The 26,570-nt window shown below is 36.9% G+C and overlaps 1 protein-coding gene across 5 annotated transcripts in view; it reads right to left on the reverse strand.

Annotated features, from left to right (window-relative positions):
• NOL4 (nucleolar protein 4) overlaps positions 1-26,570 on the reverse strand; it is a 181,740-nt gene that overhangs the window by 43,543 nt on the left and 111,627 nt on the right. For 4 of the 5 annotated variants that reach the window (XM_031066569.1, XM_031066568.1, XM_031066571.1 and 1 more), the window contains 2 exons: positions 4,948-5,127; positions 4,012-4,203 (listed from right to left, as the gene is read on the reverse strand). In XM_031066569.1, the coding sequence (XP_030922429.1) occupies positions 4,012-4,203; positions 4,948-5,127 (372 nt within the window). The remainder of the gene's footprint in view (positions 1-4,011; positions 4,204-4,947; positions 5,128-26,570) is intronic. The other variant, XM_031066570.1, reaches the window with a different exon arrangement.

Genomic DNA, 26,570 nt, shown 5'->3' on the forward strand with positions numbered 1-26,570 from the left:
GCGATAGGACAGAAGGAGCTGGGATGAGCAACACTGGGACCTGGATCAGGAACTATCTTTGGGCACAGTGTGACTCTTCTCCCACACATCCAAACTTGTCTTTGGACAATGAAAAGCATTTATGACTAGCCTTTTCTCTCCAACACAGAACACTTTGCTCTTTGATACTATTGTTTTGTATTACAGTAGTATTTAGAAGGAGGGTTTCCTTTTTCTTAAAAATAAAGGAGGGATCTCTTAGGGAACGAGAAAATCTTGCTCTTGCATTGGGATGCTCACAGAAAATATGGCATATCTGTGAAAAGATACTGTAACATGCAACTTCAAATTGAATGCAGTGAGATTGATCATAGGAGATCATGAAGATGGGAGGAAGCAGAGAGTAGTGAGAAAATGTAACTATAACTATTCAGACAATTGAACCTCATTTGATTATTTCTAGTAACTAAAGTTTCTCTGGACTATAACTAAATAAATGCATACAACATATCTCCAGCATCTGTCTACTAACCCTTTTTAACTGGCAGATCTTTTTCACAGAGGCTGGGACAAGTCTAAACAAAGGATTTGAAAAACAGTGAAACAGGCCATCTGAATACTGCAGGGAGAAAATTCCTCTTGCATACATTATAGAGGTCACAAAACACCTAACATATATATAGGAATTCTCGTTGATATAAGTCCTTGAAACTGAGGAAGTATTTTTTTCTTTTGTTTTTGGGCTAATGAAGAGAAAAAGAAATAATTTCTTTAAGAATATCAAAAGTTTTTAAGTTCTCAAAGCAATACAGCACAATGCAGGCAGAAGCACAACCTAGAAATCCCATCCAAAAGCCAGTGCTTTTGGTATTTGACAGACTTCCCTCCCAAGGAAAGCTTCTGGGCAAGATTGTAGAATTTAGTAAGAGAACATTCTCAACAGTCCATTAGCAAGAGACAGCGGGAGGAGAAAAAAAAATTTATGATTCCTGAGAAAAGCTGAGTGCCTTATTGGGGTATGTACTTGTGTCAGAATTGAAACTGCACAACTACATCTGCACAGTCAAATGGGCAGAGCTTTTCCAGTGCAGAAAGCAAGCTTCTCAAAGGCACATTTGTAACAAGAAGCTATACAAGCTGCCTGAGAGTCCACAGACAGCTATCTGTCACCAGGAGAAGCAGAATAACTATAAGTAATCTCTTAAACATAATAATACTAAGAATCATGTTAATTAACAATATGAACACTCATGAGACTGAGCCTTTTTTATTGCCTCAAAGCTAGAACTGGTCTGTTATGCAGCAAGAACTGTCATTGGGATTACAGGCGGCAAATAACTGACAGAATCAGGCTCCAGGCTTGCTTTTTCATCTTTTTCATGCAGTTTTACACTAATTTAACACAGTGTTTACATTTTCTCTTCACATTCCAGTATGACATTGTAGATAACTGCAAGGTTCCACACCCAGTCTGAACTGTCATATGCCATAAAAGAGAATATTCTCTTTTTCTCATGCAACTAGATGGTCAAAATGTAGCATTTTTGAACCTGAACAAAATAAAAAACTTGTATTTAACATGTGTATAGCAAAAGACATCTCCCGTGGAGGTTATTATCTGATATCCTATTTAATATAACAATGGTTCTGGTACTGCTGCTGAGCAGATCATTATTCTGGTTTGCTGTATTGAGGGTAGCCCCTTATTCAAAACAACACCATCATGTCCCTTCATGATTGTTTTGAACAAATGTTATTATCCAGAAAAGATGATTCTTCTCCATTACCAAAATGGTAAGGATGTTTAAAACAATCAAGTAGTCAAATGCCCCTGTCCATGGTAGTGTTTTTAAAAAATGCCTGTAATCAAGAGTTGATGATACAGTAACTTAGAAAACAGAAAATAATTTAAAAACCCAAAGGGATACACACTAAATTTCAGAATTATTCAAGACATACACATAAAGTGCTGCTTATATTCTTAGGAAGTTGATGGGAGCTCCTCCAGAGACTTTGGACAGTCTTTGGCTTGCATTCCTACCTGCAAACAGGGACACAGGACAAATATCCCTTCAGGCCCAAGAGGGCTGCAGTCTTTGGCATGAGTTCCAGTGCCTTGTCACTTCCACTCATGAGCAAAAAGTCAGTGTTTTACAGGGCGATTTGTTTGTTTAAAAGGACATAAAGCCTATCATAAACTGTTATTATAAAACCAGGAAATCTTTCAGGATCATATTCCTGATAATCTCTGCTCCTTTTCCCCTTCCAGGAAAAATTTGATCCTGCAACCTTTATTCATATGAAAGTAACATTTGCAAATGTGCACTGAAGTCAAGCCAACCCAGGTCTCATGGATCAGACTGTAGCCCCTTCTTCATATTGCAAAACAGTTGCACAAGTCTTTCTGACGACAAAAATGAGCCAGTTTACGTAACTGCTCATCAGCATGAAAAATGATAGTAATAAGGCCATAAATTGGAACAGTGAGGAGACTTGCTAGAATTGGCTAATTTTGTAAGTATTTTCAATTGAAAGTACAGCTAAATGAAATATTCGGCTTCATGAAAGCTGAAATTTATGTTGATGAATTATTGTCAGTGAGTAGATGCAATTTAATGCTACTTAGTATATTGTAGGAAATATTTATTTTCTATCTGTCCTTTTTTGTTTGTTTGTTTTGGTTTGGTTTGGTTATTTTGGGTTTTTTTGTTAGGGCTAAACAATCTGCCATGTACACCACCAGTCAATCTTTGGCACTTCTGGCTGTACAGATGTCCTTTATTCTACCTGTCTTTCTTCATCTGAGCTTCCATTGTTCAGAAACAGGGTTATCCCAATGTTTCAAATAATAAAACCATCCTGTTGATTTGAATCCAAAACACACACAAAAATTTAGTTTCTGTCTTTGCTTTTGATGTTATCAAATAGTGGTCTTACTCTACAAATAAGCTTGATATTTTGTTCTTAAAACTGTCAGCTACCATCTTAAACAACATATGGTACTCATAAATATTCTGCAAAAAACTGCAGGAAAGAGAAAGACAGAGAGAAAGAGAAAAACAGTAAAATGCAATCATCTCCAATGATTTTAATGTAATCAATGGGTTTGCAGATGATTCATTTAAAAAAATGGTATGTTTAATCACTAAATGATATCTATTTTTAATAATGAGGTGTTTTTGTGGTCATCTTAAGGCCAGAGAGGTAGCTAAGACATTAAACACAAAGGGTTTAGCTATCTAGTTTCTTCTGACTTTCCTCCATTTTGGAAATACAGATGTTTTCTAGAGATAATGAAGCTGCCAGTTAATGAGAAGACTTTATTTACCCATTTTTGTGCTACTGAGTAATACTAAAATAATGTCTGAAAACACTGTCAGTTGTATACCATTATAATCTTCATGAGATTTGGTTCAATTATAACTACTAAACCATTGGGATGCTCAAATTGTAAGTTTGGCCAAATATGTTTGGTTTACAACCATTAAACATGTTTTGCACACCTGTATATCAACTGAAAGCTTTCAAAGGAGTGACTTTCACTGATAAGCAAAGGGCTGAGGTGTACAAGAAAACACCCAAAGCCAAAGCCATTGCCACTGTGATGTTACTAGACTAGAGTCAGTTTTACAGGGCTCACTGGAAACCAGATAGCAGAGACATTTTAGAGAAAAATCCATCTTACAGCAGGACTTTTCCAGGCAAAAATCTGTAACTGTAACTTAAAGAAATAAATCACTCAATAGTTCATAGTTCAGTTTCCCTCCTCATGCCTTTCTTTGTTCTTCTTTTCCTACAGATCCATATTACTTCATTTTGTGAACTCTACTGTCTTATAGCACTTTTAATTCAAGGGGAATAAATTCAGGAAGAATGAAGGAGGGAAAAAGAAATCTCTGACCTGGTATTACCAAAAAAAAAAAAGAAAACCAAACAAAAAATAAAGACGCTAAGATGAAAACAAAATAGTGCCATGGATTTACATATGGGGTTTTGATGGAAACTAGGGCTGGGTTTTAAGTCAAAACTCACCATCTCAAAACCACTTCTTTTCATCCGCCTGCAGGACTTGAGGTAAGTACGTATGCGTTTTCTGGCACGCTCTTGATACTCAGGGAATTGTCGCCTGCATGAGTCAATGATAGCCTGGATCTTTTCTTTGGGCTGCTTAGAGATTGGGACCATTCGGTCCAAGTTTTCATCTACAAACAGCCTGACAAACATCTGTTGGCAAGAGGGAGACAGAGGAGATGGGTTTGGAGGGCAGCTCTCTTCTCTTCCTAGCTTTCTGGCTTGATTACTGATAGGAAGACAGTTTTTGTTTTCTATCCACTGAAGAGCTTTGTAACGGGAAGCCAGAAATATAAAGCAAACAGTTCTTTAAAGGGTTATTTGGGGTGGGGGTGGGTTGGGTTTAAAAAAATAGACAAGAAAAGAAAAGTCTATAGGATACAGAACTTGTGAGATAAACCAGAACAGACTGTGAAAATAGGCACTACTTAAGTTTCATTATTAACAATAAGCTGTGATTGCTAATCATTTTATTGAACTGACTCACATTTTTTTCTTTGTTTGAACAATTGCTTGTGTTTTCATGCATAATTATATACATTGAGAAAGCAATAGAGAACAGCTGACCACCAGAATGGTCTCCTGACAAAACTAGCTACAGCCTCTTTCCATTCAGTGGGTGAACATGCACATCCACACAGCCACACACATGGTCACACATGCACACATAGAGAACAAAGCTTTGTTTTCCTCACTGGTAAAGATGGCACTCTGCCTCAAAATTCTAAATGAAACACAGCAAATCTGTCATCTGTTGGCAAGAGTTTAATGTGCATTAAAATAATAACTGAAATAAATCCCGCAAATTAATGTGCCTTTAATATTGTCAGACTTACCCAAAACCAACAATGCAAAAGGAACAGAAGAAGTAAACAAGGTGAGTGCAAGAGGGCTTACGTTAAAAGCTTTCAGTCGCTCAGCTTCTACCCCATCTGATTCATTAACCTTCTCAGGATCTTCTTGCTCGTCATGGTCATCCTCATCCTCATCTCCTCGATTCAGAGACAGATCTTCAGCACCTCTGCCTACACTCTCATTCTTGCCAGAGTCATAGCTTGAATAGCTATGTGCAGGGGACTGAAAATAGAGAAAAAGAATATGCTTGTAAAAATTCTCAGCAAAAATAAGGTCTTACTTATAAAAAAATGCTCAGTAAATATTTCAAGAATTCCATTAATTCTTTTTATACTTTGTTCAACATAAAGTGCTCCTAATCTTTCCAAGAGCAAACAATACACAATTATATTACTTTCAGTGCTTTAAAAAATGTGACCAACTGCAAATTCAGTAAATCTATTAACAAATTAATTACCCATTATGACTACAGTTAAGATGAAATCTTTGCCATACAGGCTTGTGTAAGTACTACCCACAGAAGTTTCCTATAAATACTAACTTTTTTGTATTGATCAAGATGTAAAGAAGGGATAGCTGATTTGAAGAAAACTCCAAAGAATTAAAATTTAAACATTTCAAGGCAAAGAGGATTCAAGTAGGAAACACTGTTATTCATCCAATGAATATTAAATATTATCAAGAGATACAAAAATTTATTCAAAATAAGGACATGATTATGTTCTAGTTTCACTTGCAAAACCCCAGAATGAATTAGAGATGTGTAGGTTTACATTTTGAATGCTCTCTGAGAATCATGTAGTAAAACCATTTCCTCTTTGAAAATCAGCATTCAGAACTTTCCCCGGAGCAGAAATTCATTTTGTTGGATAAAACAGATGACCATCTCAATAAAGTGTATCCACTTCTAGGACCAAAAAATTTCCAATTAGCAAAAGTTAATACAGTGCATTTTCCCTTGCAATATCAAGTCCTCAGCTGACTGTTCCCACTGCATACACTTCAAACTGCAGACTATAAAAAGGCATAAGTAACAGAAAACCTTCCACAACTTAACATTCTAAAACTTAAAACTTAAAGATCAAAGCTTTTCCCCAGCCACACAAACATATCAGAGAGTATCTTCACCAGAGTCATCAGATTCATATTTAGGTCAATCAGAGCAAAATTTTATTTCTATATCTTAATGCTGTAATATTTCAATGTTTTTCTGTCTTGCTTCAAAGCATTCTGTATTCTGAATCAGGTGCCACATGACAAATTTCACACACTCACACTTTTTTTAGATGCCTCCTCCCTTAATGTCAGCAAAAGTCAGGAGCATAATCCTTCAAATAAAAATGTATTTCAAATGGCATGCCTTGAACCACATTCTGAGCTTCCTAAAATTATCTTTATTTCGGAGTATTTTGCCAGCCAGAGAATTAATCTGGACAGTGAGGTAGAAGGGAAAGACAAACAAAACCATCCATCCGTAAGGTATATTTTTTTGCCTTATAGTCTTACTTCAGCTTCTTTTTTTCCCTTTTCCTGTTTTCATTTCCATCTTTGGTCCTCTGTACACCATCAGAGTGTACACAGTGTTTTAGAGTGTTCAGAGTGTTTTAGAGTCACTTGCCTTGCCTTAACAGCATCCATATTCCAAGCCTTCCTTTTTTATATATCCTCCTAGACTATGTTCTCACAGCACCCATCCCCTGGAGTTCCAGTTTTTAATCCCTAATGCTCCTAACATCAGAACTTGCAGTCTCTCTCATCCCCTTCCCTGAATCTCTTCACTCTCTGATCACTCTTCATTCCCTAGACCCTCACAGCAGATGTAGGAAGAGTGAGAAAACATGAAAACAACCCAGAAGAGCTGTCTGGGGATAAAAACAGCTTCAACAAGTAGCAAGTTCAGCACCACCCCTTCTGGGGCAAGACATTAGCCAGGGTTCAAGATGGCAGATGCAAGATGGCAGGGGAGGATAAGGCTTGCAAGAGCAGCAAAAAACAAAACTCCAGTTCTTGATACACTGATAGCTTGTCTTGTGAAGATGGTATCTACCTTGCTGCCCAGTCAGATAAGTTCAGGGTCTATCCTAAAGGAGATGATGGCTGTTTTTTATCAGAGTGTCTAGCATGTGTGAGGAAAAAAGTTTAACCTGGCCAATGGCTACCAGAAGGCAAACAGCTGCAGCCTGGTAGCCTGTAAAAAAGGAAAGAGGGATTTCCTTTAAACCTAAAGAGATTATCAAAAGACATTTTTTTTAAAAAGAAAGTTACAATGAATTAGTTGCTACTTTTGTACAGTGCTATGCAGTAGAAGATCTGACCTATGCTGCAAGACTTGTTCTTCTGTAGCTCTTTGTTTCACATGTCACTACAGCTGCATAGCATGCAGAAAGCTTTGAAATAATCAAAAAGCCATTTCATGTGCTAGGCACCATACAAAGCATAGAAGCTGCTGCCCTAAAGAAACCTACTAACTGAAATCTTTGTTGTGAAGACACTTGATCTCACATGTATCATTTCATCAGACTAAATCCAATTAGAGTACTCATGTGCACAAAGTTAAACAGATGCAAAACTGATTTCAGTATGTACATATGTTTCAGCTGGATGCCAAGATCATAAATTATGCACCAGCATTGAGATTTCCTTTTGTGCAGGAAGCAAATTCAGGTCAAAATGGCTTAAGTATATCTTTTTAAAATGCAACAGTCGAGGGGGTTTTTTTTTGTTTTGGTTTTCTTGGGTTTTTTTTTTAGGTCTGGTTTTTTTTTGTTTGTTTTTTAAAGAAAGTATTGCATAGAGAGCCCTGCCCAACATCTTCTCTAAAGTTTTTATTTAAACAACAACTTCAGCATCTTAAATGAACTGTGGGGAAAAACAGTCTGAGAAAGTTGCATGGTAGGAATCCAAATTTATTCACTGTGAATTTGAAGACTGTGTACAGTACCAGGAAAACGACATGTTTTTCTCCTAGCTCTTTCATTAGCAAACTGAGGAAGAAAAAAAGCTCACTTTGAGTTTGTAAAAGCTCAGTTAATACCTTTCTGTATTTCTGCACAGATGAATACTGATTCAGAGAAGGAAGAGACATCTCTCACTTGTGTTGACTCTGCAGTTGTGCAAAAGCCAATAAGGATTTCCTTTTGCTACTCTATTAAGTAGCTGCAGTGCTCAACAAGGGATGGGAGAGCAGAGGACAACTCACAGTTCATACACAATACCCAATTTTAGGTCTTGCACTGTTCTTTCAAAAGGCTGCTCCCACCTTTGACAGACAGGAACATGCTCATTCAGATTCCTCCACAGACCCTGACAAATACATTTTGTGGTCCTGCAGTAAACTTCACTGTCTTCAGAACTATTAAAACATTTTTAAGACCAACCTCTGACTTTAATAAATGTATTAAGCCTATTTCTTTTTCATGTGTCTACCATAGATTGCAATGGAGGAAAGGTGTGGTTTTGGGAGAAGAGAGCATTCTCTTCCCTCTTTATGAGACTCTTTCCAACAACTGAGGACTGTTATCACATCCCCTCCCCTCAGTCTTCCCAATAAATTCATTTATGCTATGAAACCCATGTTTTTAATGGATATTTTCCATCTGATTTGAAACCTTCTCAAAAAGCAGCTCCCCAAACTCTAAAATGAATTCCATTTGCTGCCTTTCTATGAAAAATATATTTCTTTGATATAAAAAAATATATTTTTGATCAATTTCTAGCATGCTTACAGCAGAAAAACCTTTTCCCTTTATTTGTAGAAGAATACCCCAAAGATGCAAAAGACAGCAGTGCAGAAACCCCAGAGTTGCCAACAGAAATCGTGCTGTTATTTTATGAGGACTAAAGCAGAAGTAATCTGTAACATTTAAAAATATAAAGTCTACCACAGTGCTTCAGTGCCTGCTGGGGTTCCACACTGGTGTATGGCCATTGGACAGGGTTTGGAGGATGACACCACATGAACCCACAGCAAAGCTTCTCCCAGCAGAGACTCTTGGCTACCCTGGTGAGTGTACACAGATGGCACTTGATTACCCAACCAAAACTAATTCAGTGATAGAAAGCTAATTACTGAGGGTGACTACTTGAAATGACCAAAACCAGGACAAATCATGTCTTTGTGACTTTAAAAAGGCCAACATGGAACAAAAGACACCACCTTTTCAGGAGAAAATGCCTCTGATGGAAGTATGGCATTTTTTTTTTCACGAAGCTTCATTTTTCACATTTACTTTACATTTTACATTTGCATTTAGTTAAGAGACTTTTACATCTATTTGAGTAGTGTGTAACTCTTTCAGTTAGTTACACCAGCCACTCATAAACCACAGAACTCCTGTGAGCAAGAGAGACGAGCATTTGAAGAGCTGGCGAAACAGCAGCAGAGGTCTCCATGCTGCATGGAAAGGAAAGGGGTTAGGAGGCAGGCAGAGATGAAAACACTTTACTGGCTCTACATGATTCTCTTCTAGAAATCTGCCTCCACATTGGTAAAAGTTACTAAATCTTTTTAATGAATACATAAAAGCCTATTCTAAAGCTGACAGAATTCTGCTTGTTCCCAGTTGTACATCCAGCCCTTTCTTCTTTTTCCTACATTTCAGTATTTCACTCTCTGCCACTGAATACACAAAAATCTACAATTTCAGCAACTACTCTTGCAAATAATGTGTGCTTTTCTGTATACTTTCCCATGTGCTATTGTGTAGCAAAAATACTTTCATAGAAACTATTCCTATGACACAGAAAGGGATTAGAACATTCTGATGACAGTGGATTTGATTGCTTTTCTCCAAAATTATCAATTAAATTAGAACTTTTTTTTTTTTTTCACATTTACATTTTGAACTGATTCTACATATGACAAAGTGTTTGAAAAATTCATAAAAACTAGCTTTTGGTAAACTGGGATGAGTGAGAAGCATGACTTTTATTTGACATATAAAAAAATTAAAAGTTAAGCCTGAAAGGTTAAGGGAAAATTCACATCCTATAACTTTCCCTTAAAAATATATTTGAAATTAATATTGCATTGTTAGATTTCCACTTCATTCCTGCACAAACTGTGAGTTCTCCATATAGCAGGGAACTTGCCTACAGGAGGTAGTTGTGTTTCTCTTTGGTTTTATTTTTTTCATTAAATCTATAATACTTGTAATATAAATAACACATTAGAAAACATTAAATATTTCTGGTATATGCATGCTCTTTTGTTATTGAAATACTTGAAACCATAAAAAAAAAATCCTAATTTTTTCTCCTCAATTCAAATAGAAGGCAGGAGGTATAACTGAATATTCAGGTTCAGCTATTATCCTAAGGAATTTGCTATCAGCTTTTATGGATAGAAGTCCAAGTCTCTATTATTTTTCATTAATAAGCCATTTTCTTTCCACAACCTCTCTTAAATCCTATGCTTTTCTATCTTCCAGACTTTACTGTTATTATCCTTTTTCATGGCCCCTTTAAAGCTTCATATTATCACATGTGTGGAACTTTACTGTCCATCTCTTCTTTTCTCATTTCAGGGAAGACTCCAAATTCCCAAAAACAACTCCAGCATGTCACCATTTATTTCAAGATCCAATTAACCTCCTTTTTATAAAATCCTCCCATATTTGTTCATCTTCCCCATATCTTTGCAACTGACTATGACCAGTTTGCTCCCCTCGTTACACAATAATTGGCCTTTCCAGCTCCTTTATAAAATTTCACCCTTGATAATGGGAAGGCATCCTTGTGTGCAATTCTGCTATTTGGAGCATGAGGACAACTGCATTTTTACAGGGAGAATGGAGAGCTGAAAGCCAGAGTTTCATAGGTTTGACTCTAAAAAATGTTATCTAACATGTGAAGTGTTAAGTTGTAAAGGACTTTTTACACAAAACTTGTATTACACTGAAATATTAAAAGATCTTCTTTCCTTGCTCTGTGTTAACAATGTGACTTCCAGAAACAAACTGCTCAGTTATTTACAACAGGAACTAAGAAATAAAAAGATTTTGCTCCCAAATTATCCTTGGCATGATCTTTTCTCCAGAGTCACTGTTTTTACAGTAGTCCCTGAGAGAACACTGACTATTTCTAAGACTATCTGCTCATCCTTTCTCAGTAATTTTCCAATCTATGCCGTATTACGTTTGCTTATAATATCCCTTTCAACAGAAGCACATTTATTAGCCATAAGGAAACTATAAATTACCCAGACACTTTCATTCCAGTGAGTTTATCTGGTTAAATAGAAGTTTGGATAATTGAAAGATAAGAAATAATTGAAAGACCACCTGAAACACATATCTTCCTATGCTAGTTTCTCTTTTTAGCTAAAATACAGTCTCTCCTAGGCCTCTCCCCACTGGTACTGACCAACATCAAAATACACCTCTTTACCCTAATAGAAATAACCTCAAAAATTACATAGAGAGTAAAAAAGAGAGGCAACTGAGAATTCTCACTCAAGTAGAAGAATAAAGTGTGTTTACAGGCTATAGTTTAAAGAGCTTCTTTCTGATTTTTCTACAACCAATCCCTTATTACCTGATTGGGCATCTCCAGGAAAGCTCCTGCTCCTTCCCCAGCCATTCTAGAGGAGGAGAATTCTTGGGGGAATCAGAATAAGTATCTCCAAATCACCCTAGTACACCAGTATTGAGAGTACCAGAGCAGAGCTGATTTAACAGAACAGGAGACTCGCCTACTTCTTAGCTACTAAATAGCTTTTATTTTACAAAGTTGTTTTATTAATGAACTTCAAGAACTCCTGTAACTGATGTAGGAAGACAGGCTTTTTCAACCAAATACTAAAAGAACATATTAATATAACCACCAATAACTAGTCATATTGCAAAATGTGGCTGCTGTGTCTTTGGAAAAAATACAATGTCCTCTGTGGGAGTTGAAAAGTCAAACTGAAATGGTGACAGACTGAAATAAAAGATTAAATTATTTTTGGCAATGTACACTGCTATTTTGAAGCTCTAAAAGGATCTGACAGAGTTTCTGAGAATTTGAGAAACACAGGTTGCCACATAGGAAAGCTTCATCACAAATTTCTGGATTTCTGCAAACTGTGTGCCAACAGAGTATTTAAACCTTTTCTATAGTACACCCAAAATCAAATCAGAATATCTGTATCAATTTACACTCTTTAAAGATCTTACATTGCAAAATAAGAAAAAGAAAAAGAAAACAACAACCTTACTTTATTATCAAAGTCAGGAACACTTCATCAGTGAGTTTCCAAGGACAATAATAGCACACTTTGCAGGTAGTATCATAGCTCAGTGAAGCCAAGAGCCTGAGAGAGCCCCATATAGTTTTTGGGCTTTTGGCAAAATCCATCAACCTAAAACTTCTATAGGAAAAGTGTCATTTCCAAGTTTTGGTGAAATGTTGTCCTTTTGCCAAAACTCTTTACAGTTTCCATCCAGATTCCACAATTTTCCCTTTGTCAGGGTTTGGGGGGTTTTATTTTCCTTTTTAAATGAAATAGCAGCAGTTTATATAAGGATTAGTGAATATTTTTCTTATGGAGTATATTTCAGTGACTACTAAGGTTCACATTACAGGCATGTAATGAGCATTTTTGACCAGCAATTCTTTGGTTAATTGTTAGACAACTGGCTGGTAAGAGCTACAAAATATTTTGTAAAAAACACTGGACTATTAATTTCTTCTCATTCTAGTTAAATTGAGAATGAAACCTCAAATGCAGGCAACACATTCAGGAAGTAACTAAAATGGAGAACATTTTTAAGACCAGAATATCACAATGACATTTACAAGGTAGGTCCCAAGACTCTCACTCCCCTCTTTGCAGCCTGTCCTAATCTAACTGACAGAGGTTGAAGATATAAACATGTCAACAAGGATAAAACAGGCAAGCTCCAACTCTCCAGTGAGGAAACAGCAGAATCCCTGACAAAACCCAGTCTATCCATTAAAGATCCCACTTACACACCAACAGTGCTACCTCTACTGTTTGAAAATATCTCAAACTGCTGCAAGCCTTCAAAACAGAAGTAGTTACTGAATACTGCAATGTCCTCTGAAGTCTTACTTAGGTAAGAAGCTAATGTCAGCAAAAACCAGAAGATACAGGAGTGATATAATTTCTTGAGCAGTAGCCTAAATTTGCTAAGCTTATTGTTTTATTTCTGTGATTTTAATTTCTTATGGGTATCTGTATGTAGGTAAATCATGTTGTCATAAATACAGAAGAGTGGGGTTTCTTGTCAATGCAGCATCACTGGATGCTCTGTTTTAATCTTGAGCATATTGCTGCCGGAAAACATAAGAGGAATTCCTTTTCTCACTTTAACAGTGAGGAATAAAGGGAATACAGAGCACATGCAATTCACTGGTTTAGTCATAGGCCACTTGTCAGACACCTACAATTATCTACAAAACTGTCATAATCCTTTTTTTTCCCCTTCTGTGCTATTCTTTATATTCATGCCCTTTGGTTCAGTTTCAGCCATTTTTTCCATTCTGCTTTCTCCTAAATATTTTTATTCTTTCTCTTTGAACTCATTATGCCTTTAGTTCCTTTTTGCTTCAGTCTTTTCTTGATTTCTTCTCTTCTCTCTGACACTATTCCCTTCATTTCTTCCTCCCTAAATTTCTCTCTGCTTCCTCTTGCCATGAAGCCGTGACATTGAAACAGTTCAATAACCTGTTTTCTTCTTCAGTCTCAAAAATACATAGACCTGTTGGAGCGAGTCCAGAAGAGGGACAGCAAGTTGATCACAGGGATGGAGCACTTCTCATATGGGGAAAGACTGAGAAAATTGGTTTTTTTCAACCTGGAAAAGAGAAGACTTTGGGGTGACCCACTTGTGGCCTTCCTGTACCTGAAGGGAGCCTACAAGAAAGATTGAGAAAAACTATTTACAAGGCCATGTAGTGACAGGACAAGGAGGAATGGCTTCAAACTGAAAAAAATTAGGATTCGATTAGGTATTGGGAAAAAATTCTGTGAGGCTGGTGAGGCACTGGAAAATGTTTCCCAGAGAAGTTGTGTATGCCCCATCCCTGGAATTGTTCAAAGCCAGGAATGATGCAGTTCTGACTGGTCAGGTGAAAGGTGCTCAGGTCCACAGCAGGGGGATTGAAACTAGATGATCTTCAAGGTTCCTTCCAAGCCAAATCATTCCATGATTCTACAAAATATAGGGCTATCTCCTCAAGTCCCAAAGCAAGAATCTACACTTGGAAACTATGTGTTTATTTATAAACAACACCCCTTGAATGACTACAGGTGAAGTCTTGCTAAGAGAACTGTGATCACAAAGAATGTACACTTTGTACTTGTCCCTTTAATTCACTGTCTTTTTCTTCCTCGCAGTCCTTACCATGGCAGTTTTCTACTCCTTTAATGCAACAAAAAGTTCCCAGGGGCAAATACATTCACAAATGAAAGAGTTTGAGTTATATCAGGAATTCAGAAGAAAAGACTGACTTTTTGGTTGTTGACAATCACCTGGTTCCTCTGTTTCTACTGTATCCTAGAAAAGCTAGACATTGAAAGTGCACAAGAGGCTTCCAGATTGTAGAAAGTTTCAAAAGACACTTCTAGAGATTGACAGCAGAAGCAGATGCAGAAATAATAACACAACATCACTGCAGGGTTTGTGTGCTGCAAGAACAGCAGACAAGAGGATCACTTGTTTTCAATAGGTAAAGAGAAATAAAGCAATGAAGACAGAGGGGGTGCCTCTGTCCCATCCTTGTCAAGACTCTGGCAAAAGAGTGCTATTTGACATCCAGGAACTCAGCAACTCCCTATAATGTCTGCCTAAGGCCATGAAGCAGCTGGATTTATTAAACACACAGTTATATGCTGAGCTGTGCACCTGTACCTTCTAATACAGAAGGACATGCAGCATTTTGTATCCTGACTCATATGAGAAGGAAGAACACAGTGCACGCAACAAAAGTTGGAAATAACAAGGTACTAGAAGTGATGATTGGGATGAGAGGAAAATGGTTTAACAATGAACCTTTCTGAATTCATCCTAAGTTCTTCCCTGTACTGATTTCCTCTTCCTAGTTCATTCCTACACAATGGCATTTCATAATTTCTCGCACCTTTCTCCTTTCCAGTCTGAGCATGGCACAAGTGCAAATAATTGGGAAGGAGATTAATATCAATTGATAGAAGCAGTGGAGAATAGAACTCCAACCCATCTGTCTCCATCATTTAGGAGAATTTTAGGCCCTCCCTCCCACAGTTTGTGCTGCTCAGTCACGGCAGTCCTATGCCAGAATAGGTGAGACAACACAGTCCTGTCACTCTTTCTCTTTTGACCAATCATTTACATCCTCAGAAGCACAGTTCAAAGGAAAAAAAAAAAGAAACCAACAAAAAAAACCCCAGTAACAGTAACATGCTGAGAGAAAGACTCAGGAAAAAAAGCAAACCAATTGATAAATGTTAGAAATGTAACCCAAAAGAATCTGCACAGTACTGAACAGCCATTTACAACTGATCATGGTAATAGACATATTAAAGATTGATTTTCCTAGGGGGAAGCAAAGAACACAACACAAATTTTTTGCATATGCAAGAGAAGAGCATATTGCCTAGTGAGAAGTATAGGGTACAATTTGAGAATGCTTGTTCTTGCTTTTCCTTTTGGCCTTTCACCTCTTTCTGCTTATAGCAGCAATCTTTAGCAAGCTTTAAAAAATTCACTGGAGGTAAATCAGCTGGATTGTCCCAGTGAGTAGCCCTGAGAGATAGAGGTTAATGGCCCTAATTATTGCTTAAGGACCAGGTGGGAAGATTTAGAACTTGAGACCAATCAGGAAGGGACAGATGAAGGCAGGGCTCCTGAGCCAAGGGGGAGGGCTGTCACAGCTTACCTCTACAAGTCCTGTAAAGGAGTAGCTTTAATATCTACTCACTGATCCCTACACAGAGATATCCATTGTATTATATTTAAACCAGTTTATCTTCAAAAAGTAGAACTGAAGAAACCTGACATCCTAAAGATGTATGTCCTAAATCCCCAGATCTCACCAGTATGCATCCTTCATTTCATTCCACATCTCTCTCACTCTGAGGGCAGGGCTTTGTGGGTTGTTGAGGGCTGGGAGATCACTCATTGCCCAAGTAGTATCTGCCTCTCAAAAGTCCAATTCCCTCATGAAAGCAAGTCTTTCTACTTGAGCCAAAGGCAGATTTTCACAGCTCATAGCAACTCACCATTCTCAAGATTACTACCTTGTGAAATTAGATTCAAAGGTTATCCAGGGACAGAAAAACTGACACAGCATAAAGCACCCCCTTTGTAATAAAAAACCCAAAAACAACAAGACAACAAATAGCAACAAACACCTTCTCACATTGATAGAATAAAATGCACCATATGGATAGCATAATAGCACTTTTTTGTATAAAATTATCCTGGCAGACAAGATTTTAAATTTTTTTTTTACCTGGGACATAAGTAATACAGGAACAGTCTGACATATATCTCTAAATAACACTTTGCATCTAAATATATTTTTATGGAAAGCTATATTTTGAAAAGATCTAACAAATACCTTGCAAATTATGGCTCTAGGTAGAATGAATTTCAAAGGGGTGTGTGGGAGGTATCCATACAGAGAACAGTCCCATATTTATTAGCCACTTCCACAGCATTATGTGATCTAATACTATTAATTTTCTGGATATATGTACAACTGGAATTATTAAGAAGTTCAAAGCATTGAATAAAATATGGGAGATCGTTTTTTTATTTATTTAACATAATTTAACCTCACAGCTCGACTGAAAGCAAAAAATATAAATTGATGATTATACAAAACCTGTTAAAAGTATGAAATCACTTTCACAAAAAACTTCTGAAAAGGTGATGCTCTTTAAAAGACTTAACTTTCCAAGTAGCTGCTTCTATTAAATAAACCTATGAGACTAATAGGTTAACTAATATAAGAACAGAATGTCAGTGCATACACATATTTCTTTTAATGCACTGCCTTCCAAGGTCCTGTTCGAAGACATGGATGACAAATGGACCATCCAGTAGTTTTTAATTGCTAATAAATTCTGCATTACATGCTTAATCAAAGTTCCCCACAAATTTTAGGACGATCCCAGCTGTTATTAAAACTGCAAACCCCCAGGTTTATAAACTGAAATAAAAAAATTTTCCTATTTACCATTCAGCCTTTCAAAAGTCAAGGAGAAAGATACACAACCCATCATAGGACCCAAATTTAAGCTTTCTGCCTTATATTTTTCAGAGATCATGTTTCATAGGCTTTAAATAATTGGAGCTGCTTGGAAACACTATTTACACATTAACTTTGCACGTGAAAAATCGTTGGTCCTTCACTTGATCCAATCACTGAAAACTGCACTGCCCTCAATTAACTAATTCAAGGTAAGATGTTGTCTGCTTTTTTTTTTCCTGGTAGGATGAAAGGCTTTAGGGTAGGATTAGTGAGGCCCATTAATTTTGGAAATTAAACGCCATCCTTTTTGCTTGCCTGTATCTGCCTTTCCACCAAAGTCAAAAGAAAACATCTCTACTTAGTAAGATAGCCAGCTGTGGCCTGAGCACAGCCCATGGAAATTTGCCCTTGCAGAGTAAATACAAGTTCTCCCCTGTGAGGGAGGAATGGGCTCTGAGGTTCACATTTCATTTTGTACCAATGCCACTTACAACACTCTTACACTTTCTGCCATTAATCCACACCCTCATCGGGACTTTTTTTTATTTTTTTCTGTCATTAATCCACACCCTCATCAGGACCTTGCACTATTGCACTTTATTTTTTTCTGGCCACTTCTCCTGAGACCCCCATCTCTGTGCCCCTTCCCAGGAGCCCTACTGAAGCTGAGCTCTACCATGAGCAAGTGAGGGCCAAGAATGTCCCAGGCTGCTCCTGGCTTGCTCCCTGCCCTTCCCGCACTGAGCTGTGACCTGCACACCCCCTCCTGCTTGTCTGCAGGTCATTAGGACCTGCTGCTGCCAGCAGCCCTGCCCTGCCATTTGCTACATCAAATCTGCATAACATTCTTTCCTCAGTTTCAGAATTTTTCCTCCCTCTGATACTTTATCAAAGGTGACCTGTAATGCATGCTTACAAGATCAGATAGGAAATATCTTCTACTCCTGTCAATCTCACCATTTGTTCTAGTCAATAAATTGTCTTTCTGAGTGGTTTGGGTGTTTTTTCCTGAAATGAGCAATTGCAAGAAAAGGTCACTGAACTAAGGTGGTGGTAACATAAAACTCAGACCATGAACTGAATTTTGAATGGGCAGCTTTTCTGACTCCTCTATTAGCAGTTGTCTTCATATATGTAGCAGAAGTGTAAGTAGAGGTATTGAAAGTCATGAGATCATCTGTTGGGATAATCCTGTATAAAGAGAAGACCACCATACAGAGTAGATCCACTTTTCAAGCTTAATTCTCTCAATAAATAATTATGTAGCAAAGCACAGTATAGGTGATTTGGATTAACATGTAAGGGTGATTAAACTGGAGTTCACAACACCACAGGAGACAGGGGGTAATTGAGTAATATTAAGTCATTTGTGCCAATTGGGAGGAACAGGCAGATGAAGTGAAGGCCTAAAATGGCTGCATGGCAGTGAAAATGCTATGTGCTGGTGACAAGCCCTTTCAAAGAAGAAGGAATGAAGGAGGAGGCTATTGCACCTTATCCTGCCTCTGACCTGCAGCAGAAGAATTTAGCAACCAGGAGAGCACTCAGCCAAGCAAGCTTTATGAAATAGAGCATTGTGAAATAAAGATTATATCATAAGAAGCAACATTTAAGGAGGAATTAAAACAATTTGCTTTATACAGGTACGCAGATGCACAGACATACTCATATTTCATACAATAAATTGAAAACCCAAATTTGAAGTCCCATGCTTCAGTGATTTTAACTATTATTTTTACTTTGACTCCTTTTTTCATAATTAAAAAGAAAAAAAATCACCACTAAATAGCTACAGATGATTAGAATATTTTAACACTTCTACAGCCTCTTCCTCCTGCAGCTCTCTCACTTTGAGCTACATACTCAATTCAATATGTAAATGCACTATACAAGTAAGCTGTATGACTGAATCTAAGTGAAGCATTCAACTTTAGGTTAGTTAAGGTTTAATCACACAACTACTAATAATGAAGTCCATAGCTCTCTTGGGCATATATAAACATGTTTTTATGATGAGGCCTGGAAAGATTTATCAAGCCCATCATTGAAAATGTATTCCTCATGGTTCCAGCAAAGCCCAAGTTAAAACAAACATTTAAAAACACTGGTTTGAATTTTAGCTGTTCTAATAAAACCAGAGAAAACTTTCCAATGGCTACTCAGTTGAAGTTGACTCTGCATCTTTACCTTAACTGTACAGCAATGTCTGGAGATAAGGATTCATACTGTGATTAATGTTCAGCTATAACACACAAGAAACAAATAGCTTCTCCAGATTTTCTGGAGAACTTGATTGATTTGTTTTGAGAAAGGAATTATGCCATGCCTGTATTTACCAACCAGTAGACATGTTTGCCTCACAAGACCAATGTAATGTTTAGCTGATTTATTTTTATTGATGTTTTCAGAATGCCAAGCGTGCTATGTAAATCCAAAGAGTTTAGACAGAGAATCATCTTCCAATTAAAATATTGATGAATGTGTAAAAAACTTATTCATGTTGTATAAAGTTATTATGCAGAATCATCTTATTAGAAACAGAATAACCTAAAATTTGTATTACTTATATAAATTATAGATGTTAAATGACAAATGTAAAAATTAACACAGTAGTATCCTATATATTTCAAGGATAAAAATTTCAACTAGGAAAAAAATAGTAAAAAGTGAAGCAAAACTTCTGAAGATGCTGCCATGACTGCCACTGCCTACACTACATGGAGAGGAAAGTTCTACTATCTCACAGTTAACAGTATACTTACACAGTTTATTTTTTTTTAGTTTACTATTTCATGTAAATAACCCAACATATAAGTTCTAGGTACTGTAAACATTGCTATCAAGTAAGCATTAAATATGGAAAAATCATGTAAAATCAAAATCTAAACACAGGAATGGAGAAACAGGCTAAAAGCAAACTACATACTCCCTGACAATTTAATACTAAAAAAAAAAAAAAGAAGAAGAAGAAGAAGAAGAAGAAGAAGAAGAAGAAGAAGATAAAGAATTATCTCCGCAGAGCTCTTAGATATAGCCTTAAAAATGACTTACCTCTTATACGAAATAGAATGATCTTGAATTGGCATAGTGAGTGCAGTAAAAATAAGTATTGTCCTGGAGTTCATATCTCAAACCAGAAGTATGCAGGGCTAAGTACTTAAGATTATGAAATACAGATATTGAGGCCAGGTTTCTCAAAAGCTTAGGCCAGGCAACTGGCAATGTGAGATGCTAAAAGACTATTTGGCTCTTTAAGCATTCAAGACACTCCCACCAATTCACAGAACCATAGAACATGACCACTCAGCTCTTGAACAGAAGAGAATAGTTGTCACCATTTTCCTAAATGACACAATCATGCCTCATATACTTTCAGATTCATTAGTATATATATTTATAAAATGAACACCTACCTTACATAGACATTTTTGGGTAATGATTGACTAGTTTGATATGAATGGTTTGTTGAAATCATTGCAAAAATATTTTATCTCAATTCCAACCTAAACTATAAAAAGAAGTTTTATTTGCTGAGTCTTTTGATAAATGTGCCTTCCAGAGACAACAACCTATTAATTGGCAATAACCACTGAGATCTGGGATGAAGTCATGGCTGCTTTATCTCTAATAAGGTAATTCCATCTTTATGCAGCAAATTCTTCAGCTCCTCAGTGTTTTGTCACTCATTTAGATCCATTAGGAACTCCAACATCTTTTTCCAGTATTACATAAACCTGTATATTATGTGTTTTCTAAAGGCAAGGTGGACACTTAGTTGAATGGAGGTGGATTTTATAAAGCTTCTAATGAAGCATAGAGAAGCATCAACCTTGTGAGACTTATCTTTAAGGTGAAACTGACACAAGCAGCATATTCCAAAACATGCCTGTCATTCCTTCATGTGTCCATCTCCCAGCTGAGCCAGGAGGTGTGAGATAGCACACATGCCACAGACTCATCTAACTTCTTTTCCAGTAAATACAGCTATTCTTGCTAAGCAACACACTGAGGAAAACAGGAATTTTCAAAACCTTTATTTTAGTCATTTAATACAGCTTTTGAAACGGGTCCAGTCCCACGGGGCTCCATCTGCAAAAGATTTTTTAAGAGCATATGACTAACTGTACAAAGTGAGACAAGGATTAATTCATTCAGAGGGGGTCCAAAAAAACGTATATCTCTGATTAAGTAAAAGGGCCCAAAGAATATCCACATGTCCTTTGGAGAGCCAATACACAGCTCACAGTGTAACAGTGTGGAATGAGGACAGATCATATTGGGGCCATTCATAGTAACCCCTAAGGAAATCAACTCACCTTTCCCTGATTTTCTGTTATTAATCCTGAGAGGGTGCAGCCCAGGAGCTCAACAGTAGAAGGTAGAGGGAAGAAATTCTGAATAGTTCTGAAAGGGGTCTTCCTGGTGGAGTCAGACAATTCCCAAATGCCATGGGAAACACAAGAGGAGGAGACACATTACTCCATGTCCTCTACCAAAATATAAAATGGAGTCAGAAGCAAGATACAAGATTTCATCCCAATATTAATTAAAACACACATGAAAAACAATCACACTCTTCTCTGCTAGAGCACCTGTACACAAAGTTTATGTTTGTATTGCAGGTGCCTTAACAACATGAGCTCTTTGTATGCTCCTGGTTCATCTGTACAATTCCATACTTTGGTTCATGGCCAATGGATATGACTGTTCTCATCAGACAAAGGGAAAAATATATGAATATATATATATATGTGCATATGTATTGTGTGTGTGTGCATGTATATGAAGAGAACAGCATGTAGGATTTCCCATCAGATCTGGGGGTAGCTCATGGCATATTCATGATGAGAAGAGTTGGAGAGCATAGACTGAATAGGTATGAAGGGACACTGAGAATGACACTCTGACCAAAGCAGCTGATGAGAAGAAGCATCTCTATGGGAAATATTCAGTTGTACCATGCCAAGATCCAGGCAACAGCTGCAGTATTTCACAGAAACACTGTGAGCTCCAAGAAGCAGCAGCTTAGGGAAAACTCTAGAGATGCATATGGAATTCATCCAGTATTAAAATATTTCATGGCATGCCACACTTACATGGGTGAAATGGAAACTCACATCAGTTACAGATTCCTACCTTTGGCTGTATATTTTTATACCCTTTCATCAGTTCCCAGTGAAACACAAACGTTGACTGTTTACACAGCTCTCAAATACCAGTTTCCAGGATCTGTTACTGATTGTGCAAGAATACCATTCTGTAATGTTTGTAACCATCAATGTCTTATTCCTTACCATGCGTTTCACAAAATTTTTTGATTGCTGTCTTTTGACTGTGTTTAATAAACATAACAAACATTTCACAGCTTTCAATGCCTACCTACACCACTATCCTCTCCCCACCTCAATAACTAATGTAGATGCTGTTTTTTTAATTGCTTCTTTCAAGTATTCAAAATCAGTCAGTGTTAGAGATGAAATACAAAGCAGGATGTTTTGATGAAACATATGGCAGACAAAATCTCAAGCAGACTGATAGGGATTATTGGCAGTTGTTCTTTTTCACTCCCCATTCTGCGGGGAATAAGATGCTGCTAGAGACCATCTGGGAAATCCCTTGTTGTTGTAGGGATCTAGGACATCAACCATGATTCCAGTTCCTCACTGTTTTCCGTGGCACATTACAGCCGCACCACTGTTGTTTTCTATAAGGCTGAAAGTTATTAATCAGAACTCTGTGGACAATGTGAATTGAACTCTTGTGTATCCTCTTGGAACAAATGTCTATCATCTAGGTTCCTCTTTACAGAGGACTAGACTCAGTAATTAAAGTTAATTCCTCACAGTCCTATATTCTGCTAAAGTAATACTGTTATCTTTATCTATTATTTTTTCATAAAAATCAAAATTTAAGATAGGTCTTCCATAAGTCTTCAGAAGCAGATGGAGGAGAATGACCAGAAAAGTTGAAGCAAAAAATGGCAAGCAACAAAAGGAAAGATGAAAGAGAACAAATTAGTTAAATAGTTCTGAAGTTGAATTCTACTTTTCTTTCCTCTTTCTTCTGCTAAAAAATTGAACTATTCACTTCTCTCACATCACCCAACAAATCCAGCTGCTTGAATAAGTCTCCAAAAAAGTATTCAGTGTTCTAATGTAATTAATTATTCCCAGCAATTGCTATGGAGAGCACACAAAAGCACAGCTTGAAAGTGTAAGAAGCATTCAGCAAGACATTTGGCTACTGGCATTCATTCAACAAGACAAAAAGATTAGCAAATGAGATATCTGTAAGACAACTAATAAAATTATATTTATTTTAAAATCTCATCAATATATTGTTATAAATGTCATTAAAGATGAAAAATCTTTGGCTTCTTTCCTCTCTTTTCTCAGGACTCGTCTTGGCATGTAGAAAAGAATTCAATACCAGAAAGAAAAACTTAGGAGTAACATTCATGATTATCAACTTCTTGAATAACAACATAGTTTTGAAGGAGTTGAATGTGTAGAAAGTAGCCAAATAGGAAACCATTCATCACAGATTAGTTTTGAGGATCAGCTCTTCAACCCCAGCATCTGAAAAATTAAAAAATGACAGTTCATTAAGTGTAAATAATATTAAGACTAAACACAATCACAATAGGTAGCAATAATTGCTGCCCCATTATATCTTGCTCAGTTTACCATCAAATAGTGTTTAATCTTCCAAGAGCAAGATTTGCTCTCAGTCTTTTTCTAGGTGGCAGAGAAACTGCATATGTGATAACAGAAGAAGAAAAAGGAGCAGCAAAATGTTTAATGTGGTAAGACTTCAACACAAATTCAATTTCCTTCCTAGTGGGGAAAAAAACCACAAAAAAAAAAAAAAAAAAAAAAAAAAAAAAAAAAACCAAAAATAAGAGTTAGGGATTGTAACAAGGTTCAGCCTTTAAGGTGTCTATCAGGAACAAATCTCAGCTGAAGTGAACAAGAATTTGCCTGAAAGGTACAGACATGTGCTCCCAGACTGATAAGTTATACAACATTCTTGGTTGTAAACAGGGAAGGAAGTAATTTCAGACCTTACCTCTTTTATTGCAGAGGCACTTGATAGCTTTCTGGCTTGTCTGAACAGATGTCCAGCCTCTAAAAGCAGGTTGGAGAAAGTTCTGCATCTCCTTCACATACAAGTGCTTCTTGTTCGATATGAGTGATGAGAGACTCCAAAGGTAAAAGTGGATGAGGATAGACAGCTGGATCTGTGAGTAACACACATTCAATCTGGAATCAAGAGCACCACTTTCTGCTACTTGACCCATGTGCTCTTTGTCCTTTAAAAAGAAACCTCTGAGAAAATTTCTAAAAGGTCGCATCAAAACTTATTCTCTTCCATGCCAGCTTTACATTAGCTGGGATTTCATACACATATGGAGCCAAATTGTGTTCTCCATTACAGGTATGTAAATCTGGAGTGGCATCATCAGTTTCCGTTTAATTGACCTGGAGTTACATCATTGTAATGAATGCCCTGCAGGAAATCAATTTCACTTTCAAGAGCTTTGAGTGAACATGAAAACCTGCTACTAAATGTACTTCCAATGGGAAGAATTAGACACAGAATTGATGGTATAATAGACAAAGGACTTTGATGAATGTGACTGTTAGAGAATGCTACAGAATTCATATTTTCTGACAAAGACAACACTGATTTTTTTTTATTTTTTTTTCATGCAGCTGCAGTGGCATGAAAAACATGCTCTGAAAAACAATGACATATTTAGCCATTTATTATGGGTAACCCCCAAAATCAGAAGATTCAAGTCTGGAAAAAATGCTCTATAAAACTGTAGTTTTTACACTTGAACAGTGATTAAACAGTGCTTATTAAACCACTAAACTAACATCAAAATTTTTTGGTACTAAAGCTTCTCAGTGCCCTCTAACAACTTCCTACAACAGAGCAGCAAAAAAATTATGCATGAAGCAGAAATTCATTGGGAAAGAGAAAAAAAACAGGCTAATTTGCAGGTGAGTGAGCAGAAAAAAATTTGTAAGTCACAAAACTGCTTGCATAAACTTTTTGTTCTCCTTTCATTGAAGTTCTCCATGCACAGGAGAAGAGAACAGGCTTATCTTCTACTGTAGTGTATCTGTCTCCCAAGAAGAGAAAAGCACTGACATGCCAGTTACCTTTGCACAGACTTGAGCATAGCAGAGAAAGAAGATACATACTTCAACAGAACACTTGAGGCTGCCTTCACACACCAAAGTTGTGAGATGCAAGAGTAAGGATGTGGCCTCGTATGACCTACACATGATGGTGGCAGGGATGGAATCTGCCTTCAGTTCGCTTCTTTTATCATCTTTACTTTTAAATCTCAGTACAAACTATTGCCATGGATTCAGTGTAAAGCAGCAATGATGGAACCAATGACTGGGTAGCAATTAAGGCAAAGCTGGAATATGTCACCATCCTGTCCTCACTGCTATGATTGGAATGGTGAAAGCAGACTGGGCCCTAGTGGAGCTGCAGACTCATTTTGTGCTGGTATCTCATTGCTCCAGTATGTTCATAAGGCTGGCTTTGCCTTCTGCCTCACTCCTGTTGTTGTTTGCTCAAAATCTAGTATGCCACTACTTGTAGTAACATGTTCTAAACCTTTCACAAGACTTTGCTTCACTCTTCATAAGTTATTATGACAGTAGCAAACAGTATTTCATGCTAAGTCTCTTTCTAGTCCTAACAATTAAGCCATAAAATAAAGCTGTCAACCCCCTGGACTGCAGACTCTTAAGATACTTCCATAAACAAAACAGCAGTCAGTAAAATATGACATTGCTTGAACACTTTCTGTCTGACCATGGAAATGAAATAAAATATAGCAGTTAGAATAAACAAAACAAAAAAAATCTAATTTCTTCTTATGCCATACCTAGGTAGTGAGACCCAATTTCAAGCAAGGGAGACAATGAAAAGTTCTGAGGAGAGACAAGTCGGAATCAAAAGATCCTTTCTGACAGGCTAAACTCTCAATCCAGATTAATTATCTTAACTTGGGCATTCAGCAAAATAGACTAGATGAGCAAAAGGGTATTTTCTTTGTACTAAAAACGCCAACATGCAGAGTTTAGTGGTATCCTCAAAAGAGGAGGAGACACTTCTGTCTTGCCCTGTCCACCTTCCCTCCTGCTTAGAGCTGAGGTAACCATCTCATATAAGGACCACAGCACAATGCTCCCATTCAGCTGAAACCTATCTATTCCACTTGAATATAAATAATTGATGATGATGAAAGAAAAAAAATCAAATTAAATCATGAAGTAAAAAAAAAAGAAAAAAAACCCAAAACAACATCTCCAACACTGTTCTTAATAACATGTAAATTCCCCAAGTCTTCAAGTAGCTGCACACCTGTTTAACATTTTATTAATAATTTTTTTTAAATAAATTACTTCATAAGTTTCTCGATAGGCCTCCATCAGTCTCAATTAAAAGTGCAC

The sequence above is a fragment of the Geospiza fortis genome, unplaced genomic scaffold, assembly GCF_000277835.1.
Source record: "Geospiza fortis unplaced genomic scaffold, GeoFor_1.0 scaffold53, whole genome shotgun sequence".
Lineage (NCBI taxonomy): Eukaryota > Metazoa > Chordata > Aves > Passeriformes > Thraupidae > Geospiza > Geospiza fortis.